Below are 12,716 nucleotides of genomic sequence, written 5' to 3' on the forward strand. Positions count from 1 at the left end.
CCCTTATGACTGGTTTTGTGGTCCAAGGTCACATATAAAGAATTATCGAAAATTTTCACATCAGTACTTTTTTCCTAACAATTTTTGGACTTCACTGCAGCTGCGTTAAAATCATTGTACTTTGACAATCCCATGACTTCCTGTTCATTATCAGAATGAGCTGAAATGAGCGAATCAATCCATTATCTACTTGAGAGACTGTGATTATCAAGAGCAGTGAACTTTAAACATTCTTTCACCATCTTTTCTTGTTGAAATGTCATCTAGAAGATTGTGTTTTGTTTGTTTGTTCTATATCAATGGACGATAAACCAGTTTTAAAGGATTAGTTCACTTTAAAATTAAAATTAGCCCATGAGTTACTCTCCCTCAAGTCAGCATAGGTGTATATGACATTCTTCTTTCAGATGAATACAATCTGAGTTATATAAAAAAAATCTCCTGGCTCTTCCACATTTACATTTAATCATTTAGCAGACGCTTTTATCCAAAGCGACTTACAAAAAAGGGGAGAGTAATAGAAGCAACGAAACAGACAAGGCCAACAACCTGTAAGAGCTGTAAGAAGTCTCAATTAGCACAGTACACACATTTATTTATATATTTATTTTGCACAAACAAACAAAATTTAATGGATAGTTAGGTGCTATTCTTTATACGTCAGGTGCAATTGGAAGAGATGTGTCTTAAGATGTTTTTTTAAAAATGGCTACAGACTCGGCAGCACGAATTGAGATCGGCAGGTCATTCCACCAGGTGGGAACGGTCCAGGAAAATGTCCGTGAGAGCGATTTCATGCCTCTTTGGGATGGAACCACGAGGCGTCGCTCACTCGCAGAACGCAAGCTTCTGGAGGTGGTAAGTCTGAGCAAGCGAGTTTAGGTATATTGGTGCAGAGCCAGTGGTTGTTTTGTAGGCGAGAACTAGAGGATGGATACCCGACCCGAGCCCGACGGGTTCCGACGGTACCCGACGGGTCGGGCCGGGTTCGGACAGATATTTAGAAATGACGCTCGGGTTCGGTCACGTCAGCGCGATAAGGCATTGAACCATTTAAATTTAAAACTGCTTATTATGCAAGTAGCCAATGGGCCTGTTAAAGTGGATGCAATGGTTTGTTTTTGTGATTAAAATACATGTAAAATATTACCCTAACATCCGTCTTCCTGCATGCGGAAATTTGTTTATGTCGCAACAACGCGCAACACGTGCGTGCATATTGCCGGCTGCATCCCTGTCATTCCAGTGAGCGCAACTTCAGCGCTGCTGGCAGGAGGACAGCCTTGAAGCCATCCACAGTTGATGCAATCCTTTTTCTGCATAAAATCGATTAGCCTAAACTTTGATGGATAGATTTTGTAAATAGATCCCATGTTGCAGTTTAGGAACCATACAGTTTGAGAAAATTGGTAAGATGACTTTCATTTCAATAAGCATGTCAATTGTGTTACATTAATGTTTTGTTCTGTTAGCTTGGGACATTTTTAGCAGACCTTTGTTCATTTAATTTCAGTTGGCTATTTTATTGTGCTCTGTGTAACGTTTGATGCCCCGTGTGCGCGCTGATGCGCTCGTCTGTAACGTTAAACATTTCAGAATGCCTTCCTACAGTTGCTTAATAAAAGCGGGCTTTCCACACAAACAAACGTACGTGTCATTAGTATATGAGGGGAAACAATTGATTTTAACTGTCGGGCTCGGACATAAATATTTGAATGCCTGTCGGGCTCGGGTCGGGTTCGGTTACTGCTCTGTCGGACGCAGGTCGGGCTCAAACAGAAAAATGCGGCCCGATCCGCACTCTAGCGAGAACTAGTGCCTTGAATTTGATGCGAGCAGCCATTGGCAACCAGTGCAGTCTGATGAAGAGAGGCGTAACATGAGCTCTCTAAGGCTCATTAAAGACCACTCTCGCCGCTGCATTCTGGATCAGCTGCACGGGTTTGATAGTGCATGCTGGAAGCCCAGCCAGAAGAGCATTACAATAGTCCAGTCTGGAGAGACTTCCAAGCTTTATAATGGCCGTGACAGTGTCCATTGAGTTTGAAGGCCAAAAAAGTGCATCCACCCATAATAAACATAATCCATATGGCTCCAGGGATCAATAAAGGCCTTCTGAAGCGAATCGATTGGTTTGTATGAGAAAAATATCCATCAGAACGCCTTTATTAACCTCTGGAGCAGTGTGGGGCACTTTTATGATGGATAGATGCACTTTTATGAGCTTCAAACTCCATGGACCCCGTCAGCCAATATAGGGCTTGGAAGCATCTGGATATTTTTTAATATAACTCCGATTGTATTCGTCTGAAAGAAGAATGTCATATACACCTAGGATTGCTTGAGGGAGAGTAGATCATGGGCTAATTTTCATTTTAAAGTGAATTAATCCTTTAAATCATGGTCATTGTTATTGAGAAAGTAAGTGTTGTGGTCGCACACATCTGTAAATATTTCAAGTATGAAGCAGCACGACTGTTTTCCACATTGATAATCAGTTTCTTTAGCAGCAAATAAGCATATTAAAATGATTTCTGCTCACCAATGCTACATTGATTTAATAAAAATACAGTACAAATTATTGCAAATTAAATAATCTGTTCTCTATGTGAATATATAGTAAAGTGTGATTTATTCCTGTGATCAAAGCTGAATTTATCATCATTACTCCAGTCTTCAGTGTCACATGATCCTTCACTAATCATTCTCACATGAGGATCTGATGATCAACACACATTTATGAGTATTATCGTGTTGAAAACTTAATCTTTAGTTTAAAATGTCATATATTTATATTTTTGCAGGATTATTTTATGAATTGAAAGCTCAAAAGAACAGCATTTTTTAAAATAAAAATCTTTACTGCCAATTTAATGAATCTTACCGATCCCAAACATTTAGTTTATGTTTGTTTATGAATTTCATTCTCATCCATCACACCCAAAGGTAATGCACTTGGCAAATCAAAACATTTTTTATCTCCTGATTGAGCTTAATAAAACTGCAGATTTTTTTGTATTACTTGCTAAAGCAATAAACCAAACACCCATCCTTAAATGCATAAAAAGTTTATTAAAAAGATTCATTCCAAACTAATAAAGTATTGACAGGAATTAAAAAGCAACACTTTCCCATGTGCTCATAGGGACCTCTAGTGTCAAGTGTGGAACACAGTACATGAACTCAACATGCATTCACATCTCCTCAACACTCACACCCAAGCTAGTCTAAGACATATAATGACAAACAAACCTGGCGAGTATTGTGTTCTCCCTGAATTAAAACTGTACTTCATAATAAATTAAACATGCATTTGTGTTAGCATATTCCCATCAGAAGTGTGAGAGAAATATCTCGTGTTTGCGCGTGTGGTTAGACAGGAGCAGAAATATTCTCCTATAGATCAATCCCCTTTATAAAAAGGCAGTTTATGTTTGGTGTAAACAATGAATTTCTCAGCCCTCTCCGGGTGAGTAATGAAAAATAAAACCATGCTAAAAGTCTGGCATGAAAAACGAAATCCGCTTCTACATAAAAATCACAGTTCGTTTCCTGTCAATCAACAGAATAATACTGAATATGAAGGCTGATGCAGGAGCTGTTTACCCACCAAAGCATGTTTCTATGGAAGCCCGTTTCCGCCACTAAATAAAAAAATTAAAAGAGTAATTGCGACTTTTTATCTCACAATCCTGACTTTTTTTTTTCATAATTCCATGATATAAAGTCAGAAATCTGAGATATAAACTCCCAATTGCGTGATATAAAGTTACAAGTCAGACTGAGAAAGTCAGAATTGTGACTTTATATCACGCAATTCAGACTTTTTCTCATAATTTCGTGATATAAAGTCACAATTCTGACTTTTGCTGACAATTGCGTGATTAAAGTCACATTTCAGACTTTTTTTATCACAATTGTGCGATATACTGTCAGAATTCAGACTTTTTTTTATCGAAATTGTGTGATAGTCACAATTCAGACTTTTTTTTAATCACAATTGCACGATATAAAGTCACAATTCAGACTTGTTTCTATTGAAATTGCGTGATAGTCACAATTCAGACTTTTTTTAATCACAATTGCATGATTAAAGTCACAATTCAGACTTTTTTTAATCACAATTGCATGATTAAAGTCACAATTCAGACTTTTTTTAATCACAATTGCATGATTAAAGTCACAATTCCAACTTTTTTTCTCACAATTGCGTGATATAGTCACAATTCTGACTTTTTTTTCTCACAATTGCGTGATTAAAGTCACAATTCTGACTTTTTTTTATCACAGAATTGTGTAATTGTGTTTATCATGCAATTGTGATAAAAAAAAAGGTCAGAATTATGACTTTAATCATGCAATTGCATGATATAAAGTCCCAATTACTCTTTTAATTGTTTTATTTAGTGGCGGAAACGGGCTTCCACATGTGTCCCTGCCGTATAAGAGCATGATGTGATCTTCAGTGGCGTTTGCTGGTCAGCACGGCCCTCCAGTCGTCGGCCCAGGACAGCAGGCGGCGCTGAGACGGGTTTTCTGGCAGGTGTTTGTTGTGGCAGGCGGTGAAGAGGACGTGCTCCCACGAGGGATTGGGCTCCACGCCTTCAACAGAAAAACACACACTCATGCTCAGCTTTACACCTGATACGGAGCTGAGCGGCCGCTCTTACTCACCCAAGATATCAGGTTTGTCATCTATGAGGATGTCTCCGGTCACTATGGTCTTGTCTCTTGTCAGGATGACCTGCTCCAGAAATTCGGGGCCCAGATGTTTCTCTATCCATGCATACTGTGGACAAACACACGTCATGAGAGGAAACCATGGAAACGGGTCGAAAATGGAAAGAAATACTGATTCTAGTCCAACACAATGAGTCAGTCACATTATTGTTGAAAACAGGATATTATATCTTGGATAGTTTTTTTTAAATGTATCGATTGATTTAACAATATCTTGAAGATAAAAAGCTGTGAGCATATACACATCGATCACACATAACATTAGGACCTAATATTGTGTTGGTCCTGACCCGTCGAGGCATGGACTCCTCTAGACCCCTGAAGGTGTGCTGTGGTATCTGACAACAAGATGTTAGCAGCAGACCCTTTAAGTCCTGTAAGTTGTGAGGTGGGGCCTCCATGGATCGGACTTGTTTGTTCAGCTCATCCCACAGATGCTCGATTGGATTGAGATCTGGGGAATTTGGAGGCCGAGTCAACACCTCAAACTGGTTGTTGTGCTCCTCAAACCATTCCTGAAGCATTTGTGCTTTGTGTCAGGAGCATTATCCTGCTGGAAGAGCCACAGCCACCAGAATACCGTTTCCATCAAAGGCTGAACATGGTCTCAGCAATGCTTAGGTAGGTGGAGCGTGTCAAAGTAACATCCACATGGATGGAGGACCCAAGGTTTCCCAGCAGAACATTGGCCAAAGCATCACACTGCCTCCGCCGGCTCGCCTTCTTCCCATAGTGCATCCTGGGGCCATGTGTTCCCCAGGTAAGCCACACACACACACACACACACACCCGGCCATCCACGTGATGTAAAAGAACACATCATTCCTCAGACCAGGCCACCTTCTTCCATTGCTCCGTGGTCCAGTTCTGATGCTCACGTGCCACTGTTGGTGCTTTCGGCGGGGTCAGGGGTCAGAGGTCACCCTGACTGGTCAGCGGCTATGCCGCCCCATACGCCTCAAACTGAGCTGCTCTGTGTATTCTGACAGCTTTCTATCAGAACCAGCATTAACTTCTGGAGCAGTTTGAGCTCCAGTAGCTCGTCTGTTTGATCGGACCCCACGGGCCAGCCTTCGCTCCCCACGTACATCAATGACCCTGTGGCCGGTTCTCCACTGGTCCTTCCTTGGAGCACTTTTGATAGATACTGACCACTGCAGACCGGGAACAGCCCACAAGAGCTGCAGTTTTGGAGATGCTCTGACCCAGTCGTCTAGCCGTCACAATCTGGCCAAACTCGCTCAAATCCTTACGCTTGCCCATTTCTCCTGCTTCACACACATCAACTCTGAGGACAAAATGTTCACTTGCTGCCTAATATATCCCACCCACTAACAGGTGATGAAGAGATCATCAGTGTTATTCAGTCTAATATGTGCAATATATGCATATATACATGCATCAACCTGTAAATAAACAGACAGTAGGATTTTAACAAAATTTCAAGGAAAGTTAATGTAAAAAGGGGACATTTTCTGATTTTAGTTCACTAATTAAATAGGCAAATGAACATTGATGCATTGATCAAGTGAACTTCAGCAGCAGTTTTGTTAAAGTATTTTTTTACTAAATTCTAAGACTACTTAACATTTTTAATTGTTTTTATTATGATAGTTTTTTGCTATCACACTTACTTTTTTGACTTCATACTGTGCAAAAATATCAAATTTTTGTAATTATGTAATTCTAATTATTTTAATGTGTCCTTTTTACAGTGCAAAAATACACCAATACAAACTGAGTGATATGCATGAACAACATGTACTTAACAATACACAGGGTTGGGGTTTGGTGTGCTTGTAAATATGCTAGATAAAGTGTGAGCAAATAATGATTGTCCCTGATCCTGAAGATTGGGCTCAGACTTTTGGACTAAACCAATCAGACCTGACATGCATCTATAACTCAAACTCTACCTCAGTTTAAGAGAATCTCACCTTTTCATACGGGCAGTAGCTGTAATGCTTTATTGGACTGGTGCAAATGAAGACATCTGTACTGGGAGAAGAAAAGAGAAACTAAGCAAGAGTCATTTTTACAGCTAGTAATATCCAGACAAACATTTACTTAAGGGAGATTATTATAGCCGCGCTTATCTGTCTGTTATGCAATTTCTTCTGGAGGGTGGGTGAATTATAATATAATTGACATACATTAACCCAGACACTGGCTGATGCCAAACCTCTGGCTGAACTTACTTCTCCATCTTGGACATCTCCTTCACCGCCTCCACACCTCCAGGAAGAGGCTCCAGGTCCATGAAGAAGTTTTTTGACTCCCAAATGCTGATAGCCTTGTCCTGCATTCAGTGCAAACTTTGATCATACGTCACATACATTTTTATTGTTATGTTTTAACATGTTTGAGTGGCAGCTGACTATTCCTGATAAACCTGATGCAAAAATATATATCTTGTTCAATATCTTTGACGAATACAATCAGAGTTATATTAAAAAATGTCTCTTTATAATGGCTGTGTTTTGAAGTCCATAGAAGATCCATCATAAACATGCATCTATCATCATAAAAGCGCATCTATCCATGATAAACATGCATCTATCCATCATAAAAGCGCATCTATCCATCATAAACATGCATCTTTCCATCATAAACATGCATCTATCCATCATAAAAGCGCATCTATCCATCATAAACATGCATCTATCCATCATAAACATGCATCTATCATCATAAAAGCACATCTATCCATCATAAACATGCCTCTATCATCATAAAAGCACATCTATCCATCATAAACATGCATCTATCATCATAAAAGCGCATCTATCCATCATAAACATGCATCTATCATCATAAAAGCGCATCTATCCATCATAAAAGTGCATCTATCCATCATAAACATGCATCTGTCCATCATAAACATGCATCTATCCATCATAAAAGCGCATCTATCCATCATAAACATGCATCTATCCATCATAAACATGCATCTATCATCATAAAAGCACATCTATCCATCATAAACATGCATCTATCATCATAAAAGCGCATCTATCCATCATAAAAGTGCATCTATCCATCATAAACATGCATCTATCATCATAAAAGCACATCTATCCATCATAAACATGCATCTATCATCATAAAAGCGCATCTATCCATCATAAACATGCATCTATCATCATAAAAGCGCATCTATCCATCATAAAAGTGCATCTATCCATCAAAAACATGCATCTATCATCATAAAAGCACATCTATCCATCATAAACATGCATCTATCATCATAAAAGCGCATCTATCCATCATAAACATGCCTCTATCCATCATAAACATGCATCTATCATCATAAAAGCACATCTATCCATCATAAACATGCATCTATCCATGATAAAAGCGCATCTATCCATCATAAACATGCATCTATCATCATAAAAGCGCATCTATCCATCATAAACATGCATCTATCCATCATAAACATGCATCTATCATCATAAAAGCACATCTATCCATCATAAAAGTGCATCTATCCATCATAAACATGCATCTATCATCATAAAAGCACATCTATCCATCATAAACATGCCTCTATCCATCATAAACATGCATCTATCATCATAAAAGCACATCTATCCATCATAAACATGCATCTATCATCATAAAAGCGCATCTATCCATCATAAACATGCATCTATCATCATAAAAGCGCATCTATCCATCATAAACATGCATCTATCCATCATAAACATGCATCTATCATCATAAAAGCACATCTATCCATCATAAACATGCATCTATCATCATAAAAGCACATCTATCCATCATAAAAGCACATCTATCCATCATAAACATGCATCTATCATCATAAAAGCGCATCTATCCATCATAAACATGCATCTATCCATCATAAACATGCATCTATCCATCATAAACATGCATCCATCCATCATAAACATGCATCTATCCATCATAAAAGCACATCTATCCATCATAAACATGCATCTATCCATCATAAAAGCACATCTATCCATCATAAAAGCACATCTATCCATCATAAACATGCATCTATCCATCATAAACATGCATCTATCCATCATAAACATGCATCTATCCATCATAAAAGCACATCTATCCATCATAAACATGCATCTATCATCATAAAAGCGCATCTATCCATCATAAACATGCATCTATCCATCATAAACATGCATCTATCCATCATAAAAGCACATCTATCCATCATAAACATGTATCTATCTGTCATAAAAGCACATCTATCCATCATAAACATGCATCTATCATCATAAAAGCGCATCTATCCATCATAAACATGCCTCTATCCATCATAAACATGCATCTATCATCATAAAAGCACATCTATCCATCATAAACATGCATCTATCCATCATAAAAGCGCATCTATCCATCATAAACATGCATCTATCATCATAAAAGCGCATCTATCCATCATAAACATGCATCTATCCATCATAAACATGCATCTATCATCATAAAAGCACATCTATCCATCATAAAAGTGCATCTATCCATCATAAACATGCATCTATCATCATAAAAGCACATCTATCCATCATAAACATGCCTCTATCCATCATAAACATGCATCTATCATCATAAAAGCACATCTATCCATCATAAACATGCATCTATCATCATAAAAGCGCATCTATCCATCATAAACATGCATCTATCATCATAAAAGCGCATCTATCCATCATAAACATGCATCTATCATCATAAAAGCACATCTATCCATCATAAACATGCATCTATCATCATAAAAGCACATCTATCCATCATAAAAGCACATCTATCCATCATAAACATGCATCTATCATCATAAAAGCGCATCTATCCATCATAAACATGCATCTATCCATCATAAACATGCATCTATCCATCATAAACATGCATCCATCCATCATAAACATGCATCTATCCATCATAAAAGCACATCTATCCATCATAAACATGCATCTATCCATCATAAAAGCACATCTATCCATCATAAAAGCACATCTATCCATCATAAACATGCATCTATCCATCATAAACATGCATCTATCCATCATAAACATGCATCCATCCATCATAAACATGCATCTATCCATCATAAAAGCACATCTATCCATCATAAACATGCATCTATCATCATAAAAGCGCATCTATCCATCATAAACATGCATCTATCCATCATAAACATGCATCTATCCATCATAAAAGCACATCTATCCATCATAAACATGTATCTATCTGTCATAAAAGCACATCTATCCATCATAAACATGCATCCATCCATCATAAACATGCATCTATCCATCATAAAAGCACATCTATCCATCATAAACATGCATCTATCATCATAAAAGCGCATCTATCCATCATAAACATGCATCTATCCATCATAAACATGCATCTATCCATCATAAAAGCACATCTATCCATCATAAACATGTATCTATCTGTCATAAAAGCACATCTATCCATCATAAACATGCATCCATCCATCATAAACATGCATCTATCCATCATAAAAGCACATCTATCCATCATAAACATGCATCCATCCATCATAAACATGCATCTATCCATCATAAAAGCACATCTATCCATCATAAAAGCACATCTATCCATCATAAAAGCACATCTATCCATCATAAACATGCATCTATCCATCATAAAAGCACATCTATCCATCATAAACATGCATCCATCCATCATAAACATGTATCTATCTGTCATAAAAGCACATCTATCCATCATAAACATGCATCCATCCATCATAAACATGCATCTATCTGTCATAAAAGCACATCTATCCATCATAAACATGCATCCATCCATCATATAACTGCTCCACATGGCTCTAGGGGTTAATAAAGCCCTTCTGATGCGTTTGTGTAAGAAAATTATCCATATTTAAAACTTTACCAACTGCAATCTCTAATTTCTGTTAACTGTGGTACACGCGCTCATAAGAGTTGTACGCAGCCGTAGCGTAAGTTCCGGTGACGTACGCAGAAGCGCAGAGGATAGGGAAAAACAAAACTCGGTTTTCGCGAGAACTAGCGTATTTTCTCACCGGAGCGTTCTACACAAGTGTTACAATTTTTTTATTTTATGCAGTTTTTATGACGCTTATATTAGTTCAAATGTTCGTTCTTTAAATAAGTTTGGTTTTATTTAGTTATTTGATGCTATAAAAAACGGGAAAACGGGGGTGTTACATTATGATTGACAGCTCCTCTGAGCGACGTAGCCACTTTGGTACTAACAGACATTTTTCGGGAACTTCGGAGGAGATTGGCGCTTTAAATTTAACTCATATATATTTTCATAACCATTTATTTCACAAAAAGTTGTTGATTAGGCGGGAGTTTGGGCGGGACCTTGATATCGCCTTACTTCGCACTAACGCAGACTCGAGACCCATGTCAGTGGCATATTTTAAAGCCGCAGTCCGTAATTTTTTGCACCTAGTGGTTAATAAACAGAACTGCATGTATCTTGCGGAAGAACATTGCAGCCGGAGCTACTTCTCTCTGTTTATGTCTATGGCGGATCACGCAGGGACTGTGCTCCTCCGCAGCGGTACCTACCAGTCTGGCCTGAAATAGTCAGAATATAAATACTTATTATAAGTGTACAGTAATGATTCAGGGTAAGGCACGGTTTGGAAAATGGATTCATGTTGTACATTCTCATTATATAATTTCTGTAAATCTTGAACACAAAACAAGTTACGGACAGCAGCTTTAATATAACTGATTGTATTCCTACGAAAGAAGAATGTCATACGATGACTTGAGGGCGAGTAAATCATGGGGTAATTGTCATTTTTGGGTGAACTATCCCTTTAAGGGTTAATAAACTGTTCCATTTCACCAAATTGACTATTATTTCATATGTCAGTCACACTTACACACAGGTCACTCCTTATGTTTCCATACTGAGAGGACACCCAGAATCCTCTTCTGTCCTCTAAGGATATAAATGGCTCGTTGGGAAACTTCGTCTTGAACTTCTTCAGAAATCCTCCCTCGAAGTCCGCGATGACCCCGTCCATGTCCACCAAAACGCGCAATTTTCTATTAATCGTACACATGTTTACACTGCTTTGATAGTGAACGCGAGAGCCCTTCTCGAGCCACCGTACGATCCTCGGAAATAAAGTCATCATAAACCTCTTAATAATAACCGTCCAAATCCAACGTAGTCACTTGGCGGTGTGCATGAAACCTAGTAGTGATGCTGATTGCTAGCACATCTCATTCTGTTTGCTCTCTATTGTTTGAGCGCGTTTCTGTGACTTTGTTGCGGAATCTTTTGTTAGTTTCTGCGGGGTCAGAGGGTCTCATGTTTTTCCAGCGGTCGCTGGTATTGAATTGCATGCAGTGTTGACCTCCCCCATTTGTTTACAACTGTGTTAATGTTTACCGTTAAATTCAAACGCGAAATCAAGCTAGATACAGTTGTGTGTGTCGTTTAAATCTAAACACTTTTTTTACATCCTGAAAATCATGCTGAAAACTAGTGGCTATTTTTGTGCTACACTGTCAGTAAACAAACCGAGGCTTCTGGGTTCCGGAAGTAAAAATCCCATTCATTTTTTCCATAGGGGAATATTTTTTTTAATTATAAGTTATCAATCGTTATTAGAAATACCTACTGTGAGCTACAAGGTTGTTAATTAATTGTGCATGTCAGCCCGCATTATTTCCACTTTTTTTTTTTTTAAATAATAATGTTTAACGGTGATTTCTGCTGAAAAACTACATTACCCAAGATACAGCAAAAATAAAACGTCACCATGAAGCACCGAAACTGCTTAAATAGTTGTATATTTTGTAATAAACGTAAACTATACTACTTCAATAACATAATCAACACATTCAAATAAATATTTTTTATGAATCCATTTCTATATAATCCGTTTTTATTTCATTGTCATTTTCAGAGCTTCATGGGATTGTAGTTCGTTTACTCATTAAAGC

The 12,716-nt window shown here is 38.0% G+C and overlaps 1 protein-coding gene across 1 annotated transcript; it reads right to left on the reverse strand.

Moving 5' to 3' along the window:
- Window positions 1-3,052: 3,052 nt before the first annotated feature.
- On the reverse strand, window positions 3,053-12,333 carry LOC137056507 (5'(3')-deoxyribonucleotidase, mitochondrial-like). Its single transcript, XM_067430627.1, has 5 exons — window positions 11,645-12,333; window positions 6,939-7,039; window positions 6,678-6,738; window positions 4,675-4,789; window positions 3,053-4,602 (listed from the first exon to the last, which is right to left on the reverse strand). Exons 1-5 carry the CDS (start codon window positions 11,900-11,902, stop codon window positions 4,463-4,465), a joined length of 675 nt encoding a protein of 224 aa, XP_067286728.1. The 5' UTR covers window positions 11,903-12,333; the 3' UTR covers window positions 3,053-4,462.
- Between the last annotated feature and the right edge of the window lie 383 nt (window positions 12,334-12,716).

Source organism: Pseudorasbora parva, chromosome 21 (genome assembly GCF_024679245.1).
Source record: "Pseudorasbora parva isolate DD20220531a chromosome 21, ASM2467924v1, whole genome shotgun sequence".
Lineage (NCBI taxonomy): Eukaryota > Metazoa > Chordata > Actinopteri > Cypriniformes > Gobionidae > Pseudorasbora > Pseudorasbora parva.